Here is a 21295-nt window from a genome sequence, read left to right as displayed (position 1 = left end):
TTGTGTTTTCCCAACTATTTCAGATAGTAAAACTGCAAGCAGTTCTTGTTGCTTTAATTTTTTTTCATCATTGCTGTGTCTTTCTTCCTCCTGCTAGGACCTACAGTCAGTAACTTCTACTACACAGAGAGTTCATTACCAGGTAAGATAAACTTTCCTTTTAGTATCAGAACAAAAAGAGGGTTACCAATGTGGACTGCACTCTTAGCATTTGAACCCAGGTTTCCTTTTTGTTAGATATCTGTATGTTAGATGAGTTTCTGATTATCATTTACCCTCAAATGAAGGAGGCTCATTCTGCTTTCCCTCGGACAATCCTTTTCCTTGCAAGCCTTATGGAATCATCTTTAAAATTAGCACAGCATGATGATGCGAGTGGTATTGCAATAGCAGCGCCTTGCATACTGAAGTGAATGAGAGAATGTGTCCTGTGAGACAAATGACAAAAGTAAATGTGTTTGTCTGAGAAACTGAACAATAGCATGTTATATTGCATAGCTGTAGTAATAAAATTTATCACTGAGAAAAAATGTGTAGTAGCAAGTGTAACCTCTTAATAATTGTGTGCACCACAGTCATCTATCTTTAGTTTAACATAATCTTCAGAGTAGTTTTTTAATCCATCCTGGGCAGAAGTGTGCCTTTTGCATGTGACAAACAAGTCCTAGTTTTAGGTGGCTAGTTTTTAAAATTGCTCTCTTTGTACATTTTACAGCCTTATTCTACAATTTATGCAAACAGAACTTTCCTTTACAGTTGGAATGATTGTTCTGGAATGTATATTTCTCTCAGTAAAATATTGCACTGCACAGTGCTTAAATTGGGAGTAAACTAACTCAGACTAACTCTACTAGTAGACTCCTGAGCTGATCGGACATTGGCATTGAGACTTGACACAAACCATGGTCAGTTGACACAGCGCCTAAGATCACAAGACAAGTTTGCACAGTGTCAGTAGCCATTTCCTAGATTTAACAATGCAAGTCTTGTTTGGGAGCCTCAGGAATGAGTTCACTGGGAAAGCATACAGACATCCAGCTGAGAGGAACCCACTGCAGTGAAATTGCAAATAATTGCTCGGGGCTTAATGATTACCTGGGTGATACAGAATTCCAGTTTAGCAAGAATGCCTGTAAATGTCCTGAATGCATAACGACATTATGAGAAAATGCAATTTGGCATGTTTTCCTGGAGTTGCTGCCTTTATTCCAGTTCATGGTTTGTTTCTGTATTTCCCTGTCCAATTTTAACCTCATATTTTTTGCTTTTGTATCAATCATTGCCCAGGAACCAAGTTTCAGAGCAGTGTTAGTGTCTAGTGAATTGGCTAATAAACCAGCATGTATTACTCTTTTCCACTCATTATAAATTAACCTAAGTGGTTGTTGACTGCACATGTGTAGGAAACCGCCTGAGGTAAAATGAAGAGCTCAATCTGTGTGTATGGAGAGGGCCAAAAGAGAGTATAAAATGTCAGAAATCAGCCTCGTACTTGGCTCTAACCTCTGCAATCATAGCAGTATATAAATTAATTGCCTAGTCATCTTTTCTGGTGCACAGCAGTGTGAAATCCCTAATATACCATCATTTTTTTATGATTCTTCAGTTTGAATGCACCACCCTCTGTGTCTTGTCTTCAGTACTTGTTTATCCTGATCCTTCAAACATTGGTTTATTCTCAGTGGGTCATTTCTACAAACTATCTTGTTAGGTTAATTTGAGGTTTGTTCCATGTTTGTTGGTACCCCTCTACATATTACAAAAAGGGGGGAAAACCAGGAGATAAAGAGCATGAATATGTACTTGAGTTGATGGCACCATCTTCTTACCTCACTAATAAGGTGTCATGGGTACTTTTAAGACTCATAAATGCAGTTCTCTTGTGTGATTCCTCTGCAGCTTAAAACATTGGGAGTCAGCAGAAACATCAACAAGCCCAGAAAAATTATGCTAGAGTTGGTTTTCATTCTGTTTTGTCTTTCTAATGAGTTTAATGCTCAAAAAATATCATTCTTGCAGGCCCGAGACTTCTTAAGCTAGTTCTGCAGTTGAACTGTAATGAAGTATTGGAAGTAACGTATCACAATATGCAATTTGTGACTTGAATTTACATTTATCAGCATTATCCCTATCTATCTTCATTTTCCTAGCATTATGTACTTTGTTAGGTCTATGAATTTTCACTCATTTCTCCTCTCTGTATAATCTACCTTTTTAGTACACACTGTTGTCTTTCGATGTTTTCTTCTTTTTGCCCTTTGTATCCCAGTGCTCACCTTTCTGCAAATGGTAGGATAAATATTAAGGTACATTAAGCTTTGTGCATGTAGATACATAGACATTAGGTAACCTAGTGGATTTCAGAAAACCCTCGACTCTCCCACATACGCCTCAGTTGCCATACAAGCAAACCCATAGCTCCATCCCACAACTCCATAAGCCCATATTAGAGAAAGACATAGATGTATTTTAATTCTGATGCTTAAACTGCTGAGATATGTCATTTGGATCACTTTATGAACGGCTATGTTGTCATTGTCTTCATCTCTCCTGTAATGCACAGAAGTTGGAGACAAAAACCTGTGCAGAAACCTGAGCAAAGTTTATGGGATCAAGTAAAATCCATGAGTCTAAACATGGGAAAGAATTGAGGCTGTTTTATTTTTGCCAGGGTGGCTATAGACACAGATATCATGCATCAGAAGATAAATATGTATATATATTTCTTTAGCCTAGCATAGACTGTAGGTTTCTGCAATAACATTTCAATCAAGATCTGTTGCCAGGACTATAGCCAAACTGTAGGGCACTGAGGAGACAACAAATGAGTCATCTGGAGCTATCTTTGCTTTTCTGTCCTGTATAACCAGAAAGGAAAGGCAGTAATAGATAGTTCCAGTCAATCTCCGGGGCAGAAGCTAATAAGACGAATCTTGCAAAAACTGTCATGATACCAAATGAAATTAATAACAGTTTGTAACAGCATCATGCCAGGCACTGATATGCATTCACCTGGCTGAGAAATGAGTGTCCATCAAAATGCTAATCATTATCAGAGCTGCTTGAAAAACAACACATAGTGCATGCAGGCACCCTGGTGACCAGGAAGCTGGGGAAGCTAAGAACTGGTACATATCTGAAAAACATCAGCATGAGCTCATTTTTAATCAGGTGGCTGAAAAAGTGTCAGATGTTTCTAAGTAAATCAAAGAGCAATGTCTGCTTCTTAACATATAAGGGCATTATTTGCTCTGTATTCAATTTGGAAATTGTTTTACCAAGTCTGACTGAAATAACAACTTCCTTCAGTGTTCTCTGAGATTTTCCCCAGTTTAAGAAAGCAAACTACTTCTTCCCCATAGTCTTACTGGCAGCCTGGGGAATTGAACGGATGAAACTCCCATTTTTCTGTTGATACATTCTTTATTTTTTTCATAACTTTTTCTCACACATGGCTACTCATATAAGAAGTATTTTAGAAATAAGTCAGTTCTGCAAAAAAGTAAGATTAATTTCTGAGAAATAGCTATTGTTTCTAGATTTTTTTAATGGTATAAACACTAGGGAGTGAAAAAAGAGGAAAATACATAGAGAATTTGTATGAATGTTCCAGATGTGTTGGTTTGATACACTGTAAACTTTAATTTTGTGGTGTTGTTTCTGCACTTTTTCTCTTGTACACAAAGCAGCCTGGCTTTCTCTTTCAAATCATACATGGTGCCAGCTGCCTGAGGGAGTGGTAGGGTTTGTTACTTGGAGTCTCGCACTTAGACTTCTAAAGGGTGCCTTTCTAAAGGTCTGCTACAGGTCAAGCTGGAGTGGTGAATTTCTGTGTTATGCCAGGGAGTTAAGCACTCATAGCCCCATTCTCCCTCCTGGCTGAAACCCCATGATTGTTTGAAATCTCTTTTTAGAACTCACTCTTTCAGCCAGCCTTACTGTCTGGTGTTGGACCTTCAAAAAACTACTGACCTGATATAGCTGTACAATTTCCAATACAAAAGTTGTTTGTCCTGCATCGTGCTGTCAGGAAAGGTGCTGGGCTCCTGTGTGATATTCTAAGAAGCCACAGTGAGATATCTTTGTATTCTGGTCTGTTTTCACCAATCTATGCCCATGTTGTAAATATATGCCTATATGCATTATTCACTTTCTGTGCTCAGCAATACTTTTTTCAAAGGTACCTTTCCTCCTCATTTCTTCTTTTTCTTTTCTTGCCTTGTAGTTTGGTATACCATTCTGTGGTCTGTTGTCTGAAGGAAGAGTAAAGTTTAATCTTGAGCCAGTTTTTGCCTGAATTTACATCATTAGCAGATGTGCTGATTTTACTGCATAAGATGTAAATAAGGATAGAATCTGGCTTTATACAGATTTTGGATGTGTGCCTGAGATCCATGCCGTTGTGCTTAGCCCTGTGCAAATCTATTTGTGTTTAAAAGTAATGTCCCAGTGGCTTTAGGATGTTGGCTGACCATTCACTGAAAGCATGGAGCAGAGCCATGACCACCCTCTGCTTTACGAGATCCCTTCTGCCTCTCCAGCTTAGTGAGAGCTGAATAAGCAAGGGGCAGCTGTTTGACTCCTTGGTGAGTACCAGTCAGGAAGGTCTTTGTTCCTCCCCAGTCATTCAGTTTGGTTCCTCAAGTAATGTCTGTTGACTCTCAAGGAGCAGGTGTTTCAGCCGGAACGGGAATACACTGATGAAGGATGTTTGGCTGGTTGGTGGTGGTCCTCAGGTCTGCACTCTTCTGGGTGTAGAAGATAATGCTTTTTTTTCACTTTTGTGTGCATTTGGGACACACCAGCTACAGGCAAAGTGGATAATGCTTTGAGTGGCAGTTCAGTAGAGGAGGGGAAGAGTGTAAAAAACCTGAACTAGAATAAAGGAAGGTGACAGACACACAAGAAACAAATATAATTGAAGTTCATGGCTGTTTAATAGTGATGTGTGTCTTTGACTTCTTTTAACTCTCTCTGTTCCTGTGTCCCCACAAATAAGTGGGGCTGTAGTCAGATGAGAAAGCTGGTTTTGATGCAAATCTTTTTGGTATTGCTGAGCTGAAAGGAAGGGGACAGCTGAGGATGTGGCTGAAACTAACTGTATCAGTTTACCCTTTTCTATATTACAGCCAAACGTTGGTGTCAGTGAGAAGCAAATCCAGTGGGCTTGGGTTATGTAGGTTTTGCACATTGTCCAATATCAGTAGAGCAAAATGAAAAAAGAAGAGACTAGAAAATAGCGTTTTTTAGAGGAAAAAGAAGTTTGTTATTTTTTATGTAATTTCTCTGCCCTATCCAGGACCAGGAAAGCTCTTTTCCCAGAGTACTTTCTGTTCAGAGGCTCTCTCCTAGATGGTGCTTCCTAGATGGTAAGTACATTTCCCATTTCTTGTGCCTAGAATGCTACTTGCTTCTGGTCTGCACATCGATAGTGCATCTAAGAGTATTACTATAGCAGAGTAACTGTTCCTGCTTGTTACACTGAGTAGGTGAAAAAGGAACTAAGTGCTCCCCTTTCCCCTCTGAAAAACAAAACAGGCTCTTCATCTAGCAATCAAAATGTCTGCTGTAGCTTTCTCACCCCAAGGAGACATGTTCTGCTAAGGCTGATTAGAGGTTTAGGGTTTAGCATCTCTGCTGTATTGAGCAGCACTTACTGCATGGCATTGCCTGGAATCAGAGTGCAGCTGTTTGTGGCAACATGCTGCTTCTGGTAAGGCTGCGTTCTTCACTGGTTTCTCTTTAAAGTATTATAGTGTTTAGGTACTCTAGGTGATAGAAATGTATCTCCCTTATCCTGCAAGGTTGCGCTTGATGTAACTCCCTGGAGACCTGCACTTGTATTTCACCCAGACTTTGACAAAGCAGACAGCTTATCTGGGCTTTAATCAGGCTCCAGAGCACTGAAATTAGCAACTAAAAGCATCTGCTTTTGCAAAAGCTTCAATGTGGGGAAACTGAGTTTGTTATTGTTCTAAACAAAAACAATTTCTTCTTTGTGTCTCATGAGGGAAATTGACAAAAACCATACTGAGATTCTGGGTTTTAGGGAAATCTGTGTGGATAGATACATTCAGGTTTTGTCTTTAGGGATTTGGTATTCTCTTGCAGTGCCAAAACCTACAGTGCTACATCACTGTGCTCTTATGTCAAAACTCTACAGTGAATGAATCTGATTTTACTGCCCAAACTAAATGCAAAGCAGAAACAAACAAACAAACAAAAAGATATCTGATGAAGCACATTGTAGGTCAAAAAATGCTTTTGGTTTAGTAATATAAATTATGTGGCAGTGATAAAATTCATATTAGGTTCTTATTTAGTGAATTTCCCCTATTTTCATGTGAGGTTTTGTGAGTAGGATATATTTTTCCATCAGTGTATTGTTAATTCAGAGTGAATATTTGTGGCCATGCATTCGATTTACAAAGAGCTTCCAAGCATGTTATTGTTCTTTAGATGCAAAATTTGAATTAATCCTATTAGAACCATCCATTTCATTATATGTTTGCTACACTCTCATCAAAACAATGCAGCATTTTCTGTCACATATTTTAATGCAATCAATTATTCTTATAAGCCTGAAATCCATTTTAAAATTTAAAAAATATTTATTTCAAGTTAATAATTTCACTCAATAATGTTTTTTAAGCCTAACCTTTAAGTTCACCATTTAAAGGGATAGGAACATGGGCTTAATGAATGAATCAGATTATGTTTTTGTGAAACCACTGTGACATCGCTGACAGAGAGGTTGCCTTAGTGGTAATGATGTTAGTTCAGCCCATCTTGTCCATGCAGTTTGACTCAGATCATTTTCTTCACTGCAATTTTGTTGTTTTTCTGTCTTGCAGCAACTTCTGCTGATCGTTTTTACCGCATTGACAGATCTCAGGTAAATCTTTATTCAGTTACTGTTTCTATAGGGTTTTTTTAAAGCTTTGTCAAATGCAGCTTAAAATGAATTATCTGCTATTCTTCTTGTGCGTTATAAAATGCTACTAATGTCTGATGAAAAGTAGAGAAAAAGTTCTGGGCCATTTCTCAGTTGATGTAATTCACATTGTTTCATTGAAGTTTTATATCCGCTGACAATCTGCCCTTCTATTACTACTAATCTGATGTACACATCAGAATGTTCTACGTTTGTCATCCTTATCGGATCTTACCAAGGGCATCTATGTGGCGCCAGGGTATTTGAGTTTATCTTTTCAGTGATGCTTTTAGTCACCAGATGTCTTGATCCTGTATGTGTAATGTGAAAATTAAGCTGATGTTACAAACTGAGAATTTCAAACACAGCTGTATCAAATATTCCCAAGGAACCCCAAAACAGAGTGTAGCTCTGTTAGATTCAAACCTGTGGTATAGATTTGACAATCTGAATACATTTTCTAAAAGACACTGAAAGTTTTACAGAGCTCTTGGTGTTTCTGATTTGTAGCCAGAACAGGCCAATTAGTGGCTCAGCATTAAGCGCAAACTGTTGATTTAAGACAGTGGTCATTTGTGTCTGGCTCCCCTGAGAACTGTGTAAGCTGTTTCTGAATCACATGAACTGTTTCCTAGCAAAAGCAGCTGGTGTTTTAGTTCAAGCAGAAGGAGCTGTGGCTTTAGTTCAGAGGTCCCAGGTTCAGTGTCTGCATGTAGCCACCATGGGACTTCTTTGCACAGTGATATAAATGCTTTGATGAAGTTGTGCTTTAACATTTGGAAAACAAGGATGAAGCAGATGCCACTACAGGTTAAACTGGGGGATATTACTCTGTTTGGCTTATTTTGCATTTCTTCAATACTTGGCTCTGTACAAATGGTCATCTTTCCCTCCTACTCATTTACCCTGTGTTTCTGTGATGGAAAAGATCAATACTGTGTGATAGTCCCAGTGCACAAATGATGGGAAGTTTCGCCTACATAGGCAAGCCTACTCACACTTGGTGTTTTTTGAAGGACAATGAGCCTTCAGTGTCAATAACAAAAAAAAGAGGAATTGAGAGAGTGAGCTTTGGTAATGGAGAGGTGAAACCAGAATGTAAAAGCAGTGGAAGTCTGGGAGAATACCCCCATATAATGAAAATTTCTGTCAGCCATCATCAGAGGACAAATGCTAGATGTTCATCCTCGTCTTGAAACGCAAACTTTGGCTTTTTGGGTAGGCTTCCAGTTTCCAGCTGAATGACATATAGTCACTGAGTAGCAGCCTTTCAAGTGTTGTTGTGAGTGTGAAGCTTGCTGGTTGAGAGTCTTGTTTGGCTTGAAATTGATGGAATATTTATTGGTGACTTCGGTGGCATTGGTTTTAGTGTGAGTGCATGTGTGTGCACTTAAATAAATACACAGACAGAGTCCCATGAATGCTCTTCAGAGACCCTGATGTGCATCCAGCTTTCCTATAGCCATCTGGGTGCTCTGAGAGGCCAGTAATGCTGCAGGCTCATTATTTGTTCCTTCTATCACTCCAACAGGAACATTTGCACTTTGTGACGGAAATTTCGCAGGACGAGATTTTTATTCTGGACCCAGAGATGGTAATGTCACAGCAGGTGGGGACGCCACCAGGAATGCCTGATCTGGTAGTGGAGCAGGCCTCTGGGTGAGTGGTGCTGGGATCTGGATGTGTTAGGGTTGGACATCTCTTTTCTAGTTCCCTCTTTTAAAGGACTGAGAGATGTGTGAGGGCAGATCTTTGGTGGGGAGCTGGTGACAGGATCAAATACAGCCATGGTAATGACAGAAGTAGAGTGGAATAACATCTACTCCATTAGGCATCCTGGAGCACATAGCAGGACTAATGGACTTCGACACCTTTCAATCTCCTCACACCCCCTGACTGTATCTGCTCCACCATAAATCTGCATCCATTGAGTTAAACCCCCTTCTCTGCATGGTCAGGGCTCTGATACCACTGTATAAAGCCCTGAAGCCCTTCTACCTAAGCATGATGGTAAAGTGTCTCTGTTTCTTCTCATCCTCTGGGCAGACAAGAAACAGTCCTGTTTGTCTTTAGTAACAGTCTTATACCCACAGTGAATTGAGCTTGCTATGGGCTGAAAAGTGCTGGGAACCAGTAAGCACAAGCCAGCTTCAAAGTGGAGAATGCAAGGTGCTTTCTGAGGTGTAAATGCCTCCCTTCCTTCTTCCCTCCCTAGAATACCAGATCGGTGGAACCCTGCCGTCCGAAAGAGGATGCTGAGCGACAGCGGCCTTGGCAAGATTTCCCCACACTACGAGGTACCTGACAAACAAAAGGACGCCAGCCAGACACACATGCTGCAGTAAGAGCCCTCTGCATTTCTCTTCGTGATGATACACTGTCACCATTACCACAGACAACTTCTAACGGTTCCTTTAAGCTTAACAAATTGTGCAGATGTGCTGAAATTATGAAAGTTCTTTTGCTGCTTCTCTTTTGCTCCTCCCTTCTGTTTCTTCATATTTCTCCATTATATGTTCTTGCCTTTGTTGTTTTTGGGGTTTTTTTGGCTTCTTTTTTTATTTGTTTGTTTTTTTTTCCTCTGTGGCACCCTGCACTCTTAATAAACCTAGATGCAAGTTTCCAAAAGTAAATATGTTATTTTGGATGCCTGAAGTTCCAGCTAATAGAACCTTCATGGCAACTGGCTATGAGAAAGACCAAAGCATTCATCCTTAAGGTAGCTCTGATGCAATGTGACAAAGCAGAAGCCTCTACAATTGCTGCTTACTTTCAGAGATGTATAAAATAGTTTTCATATAATCTTGAACCAGAGATACCATTGCTGATGTAGGATGACTAAAAGGTGGTTTTGTTGCTGATATTTCCTACCTGTAAGAGATTTCTACCACCACAATCATGTTTGCGATGTTCAGATTTGTCTAAGAGTATCTCTCATTCTTCTTGCCTGTTTCAGAAGTAGTTCTGAGTTTTCTGGTCCTTTTGCTTTAGATTTTCAAAACCAGCAGTTGATCCATAAAATCTCTATCAAAGTTTAGATGGGAGGCACTTGTCTGAACTCTACTGCTGGCTTTGAAAATTTCTAGTATTTTGGGGTTGTTTTTCCCCCCAGGTACATAATCTATAATTCTATATATCACTTCTCCTTTATGTTTCTAGTTCTACTGTATCTGAATCCCTACGGATGGGTTTTAAAACTTAGTACAGAAAAATTAGAAATAGTGACCATATGGTCCTCGTTTCAGTTTGTCTTTCTGTCTTGGATGTGTGTGGCAGGGGGCTGCAAATGTTCTTGCTGAGTACAGCTCTAGGGCAGATGCAGTGTGGATGGGAGACTGCGTAGCTGTGTGGCTACAGCCTAGAACTTCCCAGCAAACTGGAAACTGCTGGCAAGAGGAGGAGATGGTATGGCAAGAAAGGGTGATCCTCATAGCACTGCCAAGAGACACTGACCTAGATTTCTCCCATTACTCTGAGTGATTCTGTTCTTGTTTTTATACTCTGTAATGTGAAGGATAGTGAATTCAGGTTCAGTTTTCCACAGACTGGAATGGCAGGGCCTGAAATTTGGAGCTGGCAAAGCTGGGAGAAAAATGATGCTTAGACACTTTTAGGCAGTGTGAAGAGATGGTGGCAATATGTGGACTACCTTCTAATTGATAAGAGGAATGTTTTTGTTTACATCAGTGCAACTGGAAATGTTTGTTTAGCTGGAACAATTATTTTTGGTAGATTTATTAATTACAAGCAAAGTCAGTAGCGCTGCCCAGAGTAAATATACCTGTCACTGCCTACTATAAGAAATTTTTTTCTTTATAGCTTCTCTAAGCTTTAATTGTTTTGCCTGAAATTTTTCATGGTAAGACTCAGTCTTTGGCTGATTCTTTCTCTCTTTCTTTTAGTTAAAACTTCGACAGAAAGCCAGTTGTTTCTGAAGACAAGGTTTGTGGGAAATGTGCTGCTTTAGATTACCGGGGTTGTTTTGTTTGGGTTTTTTTTTTTTTTTTTTTTAATAAATAAATCCAGCAGTTGTATCCTGAGGCGTTTTAGTGCTGGTAGTGGAATGAACTTCATTAGAATGAAGTTTTGGAGGCTTGACATTTAATAAAGTGTCACCATAATACCAGGGAGATGCCTTTTGCTGTCTGGAGAAAAGTACCCCTGAGTTTGCCCTGCTCATGAGGTTATTCATGCACTTTGGAGACACCTCAGGTTCAAGAGCTTTGCTTTCTAAAGTTTCTGTCTGCACATGCTCATGGAGGTGTTATGCCCCTCTGTAGTGGAAGAAGTGATTTGAAAGAGTGAAAGGAGTAGAACGAAAAATGGAGTGTGTGCAGGAGCTTGGGGAGTTAGGAGGTTGAAGCGGGCAATTAGGAGCACAGGGGATGTAGAGATGTCTGGGAAATCAGATACTCATCTGATAGTTATCTGATAAAGGAGGGCACGGATTGCAGATAGGTAAGAAGTGAGTGAGACAGGTCAGGGATATGGGGGAAAGAGTCTGTGGCTGTTTCTGTTGAAAATCTGGAGTTCCAGGCAGATGCAGATTATTCAGTGGGCAAGCTCTGAAGTATGTTTAGACACTGCCTCATATACTGGCAGGCTGAAAGGTGTATAGTAAATGAGGTGGGAGATTGCAGTGGAGAAAGCAAAGTATTATTACAGTTAAGGCAGGTGAATGCTGCTCTGGAGGATTGGCTTCTGCCCTCAGTTTTCCCAAAAGAATTTCTGAATGATGCAGATTTACAACAAACTTTTCACAAATGGCCAGTAACAACAGGCTCCTCACTCTATGCATGGCCACTGTGAAGTAGGATGGGTTCCTGGGAGGCCATTACAAGAAGACTTTGAAAGAAAGTGGAGAGCTGGAAACCAAGAAATAGGCATTCTGTGTGCCTGAGGTTGTTTTACTAAAACTAGTGGAAAGTTTGTGCCTGCCTTCCTTCTGAATCTCTTTTGCCCAGCTGCAGAATACAGGTAATACTGCATCCTCACCTTAGAGGAGAATAGTAAGGGTGAATTTCATGGTCACAAGAAACTTGGATACTATGGGGAGACTCTCTTGGAGATGCTTAGGAGAAAATTAATCAATAAGTTTTGGTCATGTAGGATAAATAAATCTTGAGGCTTGACAAAATGATGTCAAGCAGGTCTCTAACTGAAGCAAGAGTCCTGTAGAAGAAAGTAACAGGTGGCAATGTGATTAAAGGTTGTCAAAATGTGCGATAGGGCTGAAGTATGATGCTCAGGTGACATGAGTTCTGGCATTTCAAAGCTTCTGGATGCTTGACTTTGCAACCTAAGAAATCTTTCTAACCTGTCACTTTAAAGGAGAACTTAGAAAGTACTGTTGTATTTTGGCAGCTGAAGTAGCTCACAGGTTCCTTACCAAGGTTTGTCCCTTCAGAAATTATTTTTCAAATAAAACTTGCAGAAAGAATTTTAGAAAAATTCCAAAAAAAGAATATGGCAGAGCACAGAGGGGAAATTCCACCTGTACATGGAGTTCTCAAGGATCTTTGGAGTCATCAGTTGCCAGTGTTCTACATCTAGTCGGAAATATAGTACAGCACTTCTATCTCAAAGTGCAATATCCTACAGCCTGTTACTAGGGCAAGTGACAGGGGACTTGCTGCGAGAGAAAGTGGCATCAGTTGACCCACTGGGGCTGTTTTCTAAGTGGTCATTATTTTTCCAAACAGAGGTTGGGAGCGGCCCTCCTCAGACGTTAGCAGATTAAACCATACTGATCCTATTATAGCTGTGGTCTCCTTAGTGTCTCTGGAATCACTATATATACATATGTGTGTGTGTGTACATGAGGGTCATAGTAGTAGGGGACTCTACTTTGAAAGGCACAGAGGCGCTCATCTGCCAGTCTGATCCAGTCTCGAGGGAGGTGTGTTGCCTGCCAGGGGCTCGGATCAGGGATGTTGCTGAGAGGCTGCCTGCTCTAGTAAGTCCTGCTGACTATTACCCCCTCCTAGTGGTCCATGTGGTTGCTAGAGATATAGATAGCAGTAGCCTGGAAAACATTAAGAAGGACTACAGAGCCCTGGGAGAGGTGGTTAGGGGATCTGGAGCTCAGATAGTTTTTTCATCGATTCTCCAGGGCAAAGGGGAGGACCTTAAAAAAGCTAGGCGTGTCTGGCAGGTTAATAAATGGTTAGAATTCTGGTGCCATAGTCAGGGGTTTGGCTATTTAGAACATGGGGCTCCATTTGGGAGGCCAGATCTACTGGAGGCTGGTGGAGCTGGTCTGACAAAGAAGGGGAAGAGCTGTTTTGGTAGGAGGCTTGCCAGGCTGGTCAGGAAAGCTTTAAACTAGATGTGTTGGGGGAGGGGAGCATTGATCCATCCCAACATTCCTGGTCAGTTGCCAGCACCTGTAATAAGTGCTTGGAGCGATGTAGAGATGTTCCAGCTGCCCCAGCCATTGAGTCGGCTTCATTTGGAGCTCGGCTAAGGTGCCTCTATACAAATGCCCGTAGTATGGGGAACAAGCAAGAGGAATTAGAGATGTGTGCAAGGCTACGGGAATATGATGTCATTGGTATCACAGAAACATGGTGGGATGGCTCCTATGACTGGAGTGTCGGAATGGAAGGTTACAGGCTGTTTAGAAAAGACAGGCCAGGCAGATGGGGAGGGGGCGTTGCTATCTGTGTCAGTGATAGGCTAGAGAATATGGAACTCTGTCTGGGGACGGGTGATGAGGTAACAGAGTGTTTGTGGGTCAGGATCAAAGGGAAAACAGCAACAGGGGACATTACGGTGGGGATCTGTTACAGGCCGCCTGATCAAGAGGACTCTGTGGATGAAGCGCTCTACAGACAGATAGGAGCAGCCTCACGCTCGCAGGCCCTTGTCCTCATGGGGGACTTCAACTATCCTGACATCTGTTGGAGGGACGGTACGGCCCGGCACAAGCAATCCAGGAGGTTCCTCGATTGTGTGGAAGACAACTTCCTCTTTCAAGCAGTAGAGGAGCCGATGAGGAGAGGTGCCATGCTGGACCTTGTGCTCACCAACAGGGAGGGACTGGTTGGAAATGTAACGCTCCAGGGCAGCCTTGGCTCTAGTGATCACAAGATGGTTGAGTTTGAGATCCTCAGGACGGTGAGAAGAGCGTGTAGCAAGCTCACTGCCCTGGACTTCAAGAAAGCAGACTTTGGCCTCTTCAGGAACCTGTTTAGTAAGGTTCCATGGGATATAGTCCTAGAGGGCAGAGGGGCCCAAGACTGCTGGTCGATATTCAAGGATCACCTGCTACGTGCTCAAGAGTGTTGCATCCCGACTAGAAGAAAGTGCAGCAGGAGGGCCAGGAGACCTCCATGGATGGACAAGGAGCTGCTGAGGAAACTTAGAGGGAAAAAAGAAGCTTATAGAAGGTGGAAGCGAGGACAGGCCACCTGGGAAGAATATAGGAGCATTGCCCGAGAAGCTAGGGACCAGGTTAGGAAAGCTAAGGCCCAGCTAGAATTAAGTTTGGCAAGGGATGTAAAAGATAACAGGAAAGGATTCTATAGATACGTAGCAAATAAAAGACAGACTTAAGGACAATGTGGGCCCTCTCCAGAAGCTATCAGGACTGGCTACCATGGATTTGGAGAAGGCTGAGGTTCTTAATGACTTCTTTGCCTCAGTCTTCACCAGCAAATGCTCTGACCACACAACCCAAGTCTTGGAAAGCAAATGCAGGGACTATGAGAACGAAGACCTTACGCCCACTGTAGGAGAGGATCAGGTTCGAGACCATCTTAAGAACCTGAACATGCACAAGTCCATGGGACCTGATGAAATCCATCCACGGGTCCTGAAGGAGCTGGCGAATGAAGTTGCTAAACCACTGTCCATCATATTTGAAAAATCCTGGCAGTCAGGTGAAGTTCCCGATGACTGGAAGAAGGGCAATATAACGCCCATTTTCAAGAAGGGGAAGGTGGAAGACCTGGGGAACTACAGACCAGTCAGTCTCACCTCTGTGCCTGGCAAAATCTTGGAACAGTTTCTCCTGGAAAACATGCTAAGGCACATGAAAAACAATGAGGTGGTTGGTGACAGCCAACATGGCTTCACTAAGGGGAAATCCTGCCTGACCAATTTGGTGGCCTTCTATGGTGGAGCCACGGAACTGATGGACAGCGGCAGAGCAGTTCATGTCATCTACCTGGACTTGTGCAAAGCGTTCGACACTGTCCCACCTGACATCCTTGTCTCTAAATTGGAGAGACATCAATTTGATAGATGGACCACTCGGTGGATAAAAAACTGGCTCGATGGCTGCATGCAAAGAGTTGTGGTAAATGGCTCGATGTCCAGTTGGAAACCTGTAACGAGTGGTGTCCCTCAGGGATCGGTGTTGGGACCGGTCCTGTTCAACATCTTTGTCAGCGACATGGACAGTGGGATTGAGTGCGCCCTCAGCAAGTTTGCCGACGACACCAAGCTGTGTGTTTCGGTTGATACGCTGGAGGGAAGGGATGCCATCCAGAGGGACCTTGACACGCTTGTGAGGTGGGCCGATGCCAACCTTATGAAGCTTAACCAAGCCAAGTGTAAGGTCCTACACCTGGGTCGGGGCAATCCCAGGCACTGCTACAGGTTGGGCAGAGAAGAGATTCAGAGCATCCCTGCGTAGAAGGACTTGGGGGTGTTGGTTGACGAGAAGCTTAACATGAGCCAGCAGTGTGTGCTTGCAGCCCAGAAAGCCAACCGTATCCTGGGCTGCATCAAAAGAAGCGTGACCAGCAGGTCGAAGGAGGTGATCCTGCCCCTCTACTCTGCTCTCGTGAGACCTCACTTGGAGTACTGCGTACAGTTCTGGTGTCCTCAACATAAAAAGGACATGGAGCTGTTGGAGCGAGTCCAGAGGAGGGCCACGAGGATGATAAGAGGGGTGGAGCACCTCCCATATGAAGACAGGCTGAGAGAGTTGGGGCTGTTCAGCCTGGAGAAGAGAAGGCTGCGTGGAGACCTCATAGCAGCCTTCCAGTATCTGAAGGGGGTCTACAAGGATGCTGGGGAGGGACTCTTCCTTAGGGACTGTAGTGGTAGGACAAGGGGTAATGGGTTCAAACTTAAACAGGGGAAGTTTAGATTAGATATAAGGAAGAAGTTCTTTACAGTGAGGGTGGTGAAGCACTGGAATGGGTTGCCCAGGGACGTTGTGGATGCTCCATCCCTGGCGGTGTTCAAGGCCAGGTTGGACAGAGCCTTGAGCCACGTGGTTTAGGGCAAGGTGTCCCTGCCCACGGCAGGGGGGTTGGAACTAGATGATCTTAAGGTCCGTTCCAACCCTTACGATTCTATGATTCTATGATTCTATATGTAACACCTATTAACTATTTCTAGTTAATTTCCTCTAATTCTATTTCTAGTTAATTTCCTCTAATTCTATTATTTCCTCTAATTTCTAGTATTTCCTCTAATGGAGGAGTGTAGCTAAAAAGACAAAGTATGCAAATAGAAAGATGTGTTAAATTATTTCAATCAATGAAAGTACAGAAAAGAATGTGGTCTAAAAATAATTATGATATTTGGTGTTGGTTTTGATCACAAGCTGTTGGAGTAAATAGTAATTTGTATGTAATAGTTTTGAAGCAGGAGTCTTTCTGAGAGAAAATTACCACGTTTTTGTTTCTAATTAAGAAAGCTTCATGTTAGTTATTTTCCAGGTGGTTTTTGATTAATGGTATTTTATGTTTTACTTCCTTTCTGATGGCTTTTTGGTGTGTCACTGATCTGTGGGGTGGGCAGAACATGAAACAGCATCTTAATGCAGCAACCAGGAGCTGGGGCAGATCGTAACTTAACAGGGACATCAAATTAGTGTGAACAGTACATACAAAAAAAAACTCCCAAACAATAGGAAGACAATTACTTGGACTACTGGTGCTTGATCTTGAGGAGAGCTAAGTATTCTGGTTTGATTCCACTGAAACATGTATTTGGATTCTTCCTTTGAACATGAGTTGGCTCATCATCCTGATTTATCCTACGATTAAACGGTGCAGTGAGATAGGGATGACCACGCCCTCATTGCCTGCTGTAAGCATTCATTGTTGGTCATGTATTTTTCTTCCTACTTACATTTTTGTCACCCTGTTATGTGATGAAAGCTGAGAAATTAAATAAAATAACAAAACACAACAGCATGCAAAATTGAAAAGATGACTATACCTTGGTAAAGGTTTAACCTCCATCTTTTAATTGAAGTAATTAATTTTCCCATTTTTGGGGGCCGAAAGAACCACTTTTTTAGCATCTGTCCAGCTGCTAGCTGCATCGTCTGAATTGAACGCATGGCTTGTGAAGGGTGGGTGAAGGTTGGCCAAAATGCCATCTGGTCCTGTCAGGAAGAGGAAGAAAAAATGCCTGTAGAGGCTGGAAGGTGGCTGCAGCCTTTTACACTAAATAGACATTAATTAGCTAGTAATACCACCCAGGCACTGCTTTAGGAGGCAATAATAGCCTAGTTCCTCAGAGGAAAGAAGAAAACAGCTAAATGCCAAATGTTTTAACTCGGCTACAAGAATCAGTTCATTGCTCAGGAAATCAGTGCGGATGTTACAAGGTGGTTTAGGGTTTGGTTTTATACTATTTTTTTTTTTTTTTTTTTCAAAATAAGTGTTTGAGTGGTACAAGGTGAGAAGAGCATCAGAGATGCAAGTTTGCATGAAGAAAGGAGGAGGAATACTCATCTAGTGAAAGTTCAGAAAATATAAAGAGGATTTGGACATGCTAGGGAGGAGCTGCTGCCTATTGGTAGTGAACCTTTAAAATTTCACAGGTTGGTGGAAACTTGAAAAATCAAAATGCTTCCCTGAAATACTTGCATTGGAAAATGCAGTATCAGCTCTTAAATAGGCAGGGTAGTCTGCCCTGGTATGTTTGATACCAAATTTCTGACTTAGTTTTCTGGTTCAAATTTAGTTCAAGCTGCCTTCTTTAAGATTAAGCCACAAGAGTGAAGCACGTATGTTTTAACCAGCTATTTGTACAGCTGTACAAATTACTTTCTATTGCTTAAAATCCCAGATGAGGCTTCATGAGTACTGATTGCTTTCAAACAGTTCTTATTTTGAGTGAAGGCATAAATCACCATCTCACCTTCACTGTATGCTCCTGTGTAGTCCTTATAACAGAAAAAGGGCATAACCAAATTCAGTGCCTGTTTATGCTCAACTCTTCCTTTTCTTTCTCTTCTGTTGTTTTAGATACGTTCACAAATAGCTTGCTAGGCACCATTCTCACTACCTTAAAGTGGAGCATGAGAAAATTTGCCTAAAGCAGCCCTCCACCTCTCGCTAGGAAAGTGATATTAAAAAGGAGAGGGTGTTAGTGAAAGGAAAGATGTGAACTTGAAGAGGAAAAGTAATGTAAAGAGAACAGAATGATTCAGGGAAAGGTAAACATGGCTTTAATAGGGGAAGTACTTTGAAGAAAGAAAGAAAGAAAGAAAGAAAGAAAGAAAGAAAGAAAGAAAGAAAGAAAGAAAGAAAGAAAGAAAGAAAGAAAGAAAGAAAGAAAGAAAGAAAGAAAGAAAGAAAGAAAGAAAGAAAGAAAGAAAGAAAGAAAGAAAGAAAGAAAGAAAGAAAGAAAGAAAGAAAGAAAGAAAGAAAGAAAGAAAGAAAGAAAGAAAGAAAGAGAAAGAGAGAGAGAGAGAGAGAGAAAGAAAGAAAGAAAGAAAGAAAGAAAGAGAAAGAAAGAAAGAAAGAAAGAAAGAAAGAAAGAAAGAAAGAAAGAAAGAAAGAAAGAAAGAAAGAAAGAAAGAAAAAAGAAATAAATAAGAATATAGAAAATAGGTAAGAAATTGTTTTGAGGGAAAGTAAATTCCCTGAGTGAGACTGAGTGGGCAAAACCGATGCATCTCAGTGTGGGGACTGGTCCTGTGTTTTGAAAGCTCTCACTATTGTCAGCATGATGCAGTCACAATATGTAAAATCTTGTGCACATTCCAGGTAGAGACTACAATTTATCCACCATTAGGAAATCTTTTCTTCTGTTGCTGCTTAAATCTTTCCCTACCTTTATTTCTGAGACTTCCTTGACAAAGAACATTCTAGTTCCCAAGTGTGGTAAAATAATGTATTTCATGTACTTTATGCTCCTGTTGTGGATATTAATTCTCTCCAGATACTTCAAGGTTTTAGCTGCCTTCATTGTTTTTAGAGATTTTCAGTGAGGAATAAAGGAATAATTATTGGTTTCTTTTGGAAATCTATCTTAAGGATATGTGCCTGTGGATCTGAAGTTATAATTCTGCTCTTTTTCATTCCCTTAAAGCTTACAATGTAGCAATGAGAAACTAGCAGAATTTTGGTATTGCTTGAATAAGTGGTCTTGAAACTTCATTTCTTGCCATCAAGAAAAAAATCTCATCCTGACAAACTATTGAAAGCCTTTTAAAAATGGTGGAATTTGGCTGACAAAAAGGAGTGTATTTTCTTTGTTAGATCCCTATGTTTTTAAAATCAAACCCTTCCAGAAATAGTTTGAATCTCTTATTTTGTCTGTATAGTCAGTTCAGTACAAAGCTACTCAAAACCAGGATATTTATTTTTATTTTGTGGTGCAATCATTGAATATGAAAACAACCTGGAGACTGTAGCACTGCAGACAGCAATACTTCCCAGGGAAATTCATACTCTTTCCATATTGACAGCAAAGAAAAATCTTGTTTAGTGCCCTGTGCTGCTTTGCAACCTTGGGATTCCGAAAATTTCTTGAAGGACAGCTACTGCTGCTGGTATCTGTTACTATTTGGGAGATAATTTGTGTGTCCAGCTTTTACAATTTTTCTTGAAGTTTTCTTTTTCTTTCCGAAGCTGCTTGTACGGCAAACTCAAGTACATCTCTAGATACAGAACATATATATGAACTTCCCAAATGATTTGTCATGAACCTGGAAATAAAACTTTTACCTGGATAAATATTAATTCACAAGTTAATTTTGAGCCTCTCCCACATTGTCACTTAATCCATGTCCACTTTCCCCAAGCAAGGTCTCTAGTTCTAGTGATGTTCATTCCGGTCAAAGCCAGGAGAAGGGACTCCTGGATTAATAGACACACCTTGACTCAGCTGCAGAAAAAAGGAATACAGTTTAGAGAGGAAAATAATGCTAAAGTCACAGCGGTGGAGAGGAATGTTGGCACCAAATATCTTTTCAAAGACTAGCCCTCACGAGATATGTCTTTGGTATATCTTAAGTGTATCATGTACAGACTGTGTATGTGAGGTAAACACAAGAACAGATGTTTTTGGGAATCAAGAGGATTTGCGTTACTTCAGCCATGTTGGTACCAGCTTGAGGATGGTTCTGGTTATGGGAAGATCCTGTCATTTTGCTCTGATGTCTGATGATATGGAAGCAGAACTAGAGGAAGTGTCACCACATACAGTCCCTGCTCATGTCAGGGGATGAGTCATGGCTCTACAGTCGTTGCACCCACCAGGCCTAAGGGACCTTTGCAAACAGTGAGAATCAGATGGTTCTGGAAACTGCTTAACATGAACTTTCAGCAATCTTCTGGTGTCACTTTTAAGTGACCGAATACATGGAAAACCTTATTTAATCACCTCTGCCCCTGTTAATTAGTAGAATTTTTATGTCACTACTGCCAAAATCTGGCCTTATCTACAGAGAACTGGAGTGTAGAAAAATAATGCTTTTTCCTTCTTGAAATTTCTGCAAGTCATTAGTAATTGGTACTTAAACACTATCCTGGTAACCCCTCTCACAGTAATACTGATCTTTAATACATCATCTTTTGCTTCTGCTCTTGTTAACTGTAATTGGAAAAGGAAGAAATTAGAATTTGGTTTAGTTTTTCATGTGTATGGCCTTATTTGTTTATGTAAGTGCAATGCAAATAGTATTTGTTTTCTTCCAGAATTAATTCTCCAGCCTTTGCTGTTGAGATGCTGAATTGCTGAGGGGTTTTAGCAACAGTAGGCACATCTGATGCGGGTTTGTGTTTCTTCCCCTTCAATATGTGGTGGAAATAGAGTACATCCCGTACTGCATCCTGTAGGATGGGGTTTTTTTCTCATCAGTACTCATTACCAAATAATTTTATTATTCAGAATGTCGCTCCCTAGAGTGGATTGGGTGGAATTTTAGTTTCCTTTTTTCCCACCCACCTGCCCCTGAGCCCTCAGAACGAGGGCTCTTGATGATTTTTGTAGCATCTCAACACCTAATGCGCAGCTGAAGAAATTCACCCTGCTGACAAATTATTTTGGCAGATACTGACATGCAAAACACTCCCACACACCATAAGACTACAAATTGTCTTCTTTAGAGAGATCTTGCTTCTTGACTGGCATCCTGCTTTCCAAAAGGGAAATGCAAGC

General features: G+C 41.1%; 1 protein-coding gene across 4 annotated transcripts in view; it reads left to right on the top strand.

The window, feature by feature from the left end:
* DGKI (diacylglycerol kinase iota) overlaps nucleotides 1-21295 on the top strand; it is a 215083-nt gene that overhangs the window by 150316 nt on the left and 43472 nt on the right. For all 4 annotated transcript variants that reach the window (XM_030481044.1, XM_030481043.1, XM_030481042.1 and 1 more), the window contains 5 exons: nucleotides 98-142; nucleotides 5300-5369; nucleotides 6855-6895; nucleotides 8466-8593; nucleotides 9150-9275. In XM_030481044.1, coding sequence (XP_030336904.1) covers nucleotides 98-142; nucleotides 5300-5369; nucleotides 6855-6895; nucleotides 8466-8593; nucleotides 9150-9275 — 410 coding nt within the window. The remainder of the gene's footprint in view (nucleotides 1-97; nucleotides 143-5299; nucleotides 5370-6854; nucleotides 6896-8465; nucleotides 8594-9149; nucleotides 9276-21295) is intronic.

This window comes from Strigops habroptila, chromosome 3 (assembly GCF_004027225.2).
Source record: "Strigops habroptila isolate Jane chromosome 3, bStrHab1.2.pri, whole genome shotgun sequence".
Classification (NCBI taxonomy): domain Eukaryota; kingdom Metazoa; phylum Chordata; class Aves; order Psittaciformes; family Psittacidae; genus Strigops; species Strigops habroptila.
The sequence above is the reverse complement of the archived record's forward strand: the minus strand, read 5'-3'. Positions and strand labels throughout refer to the sequence as shown.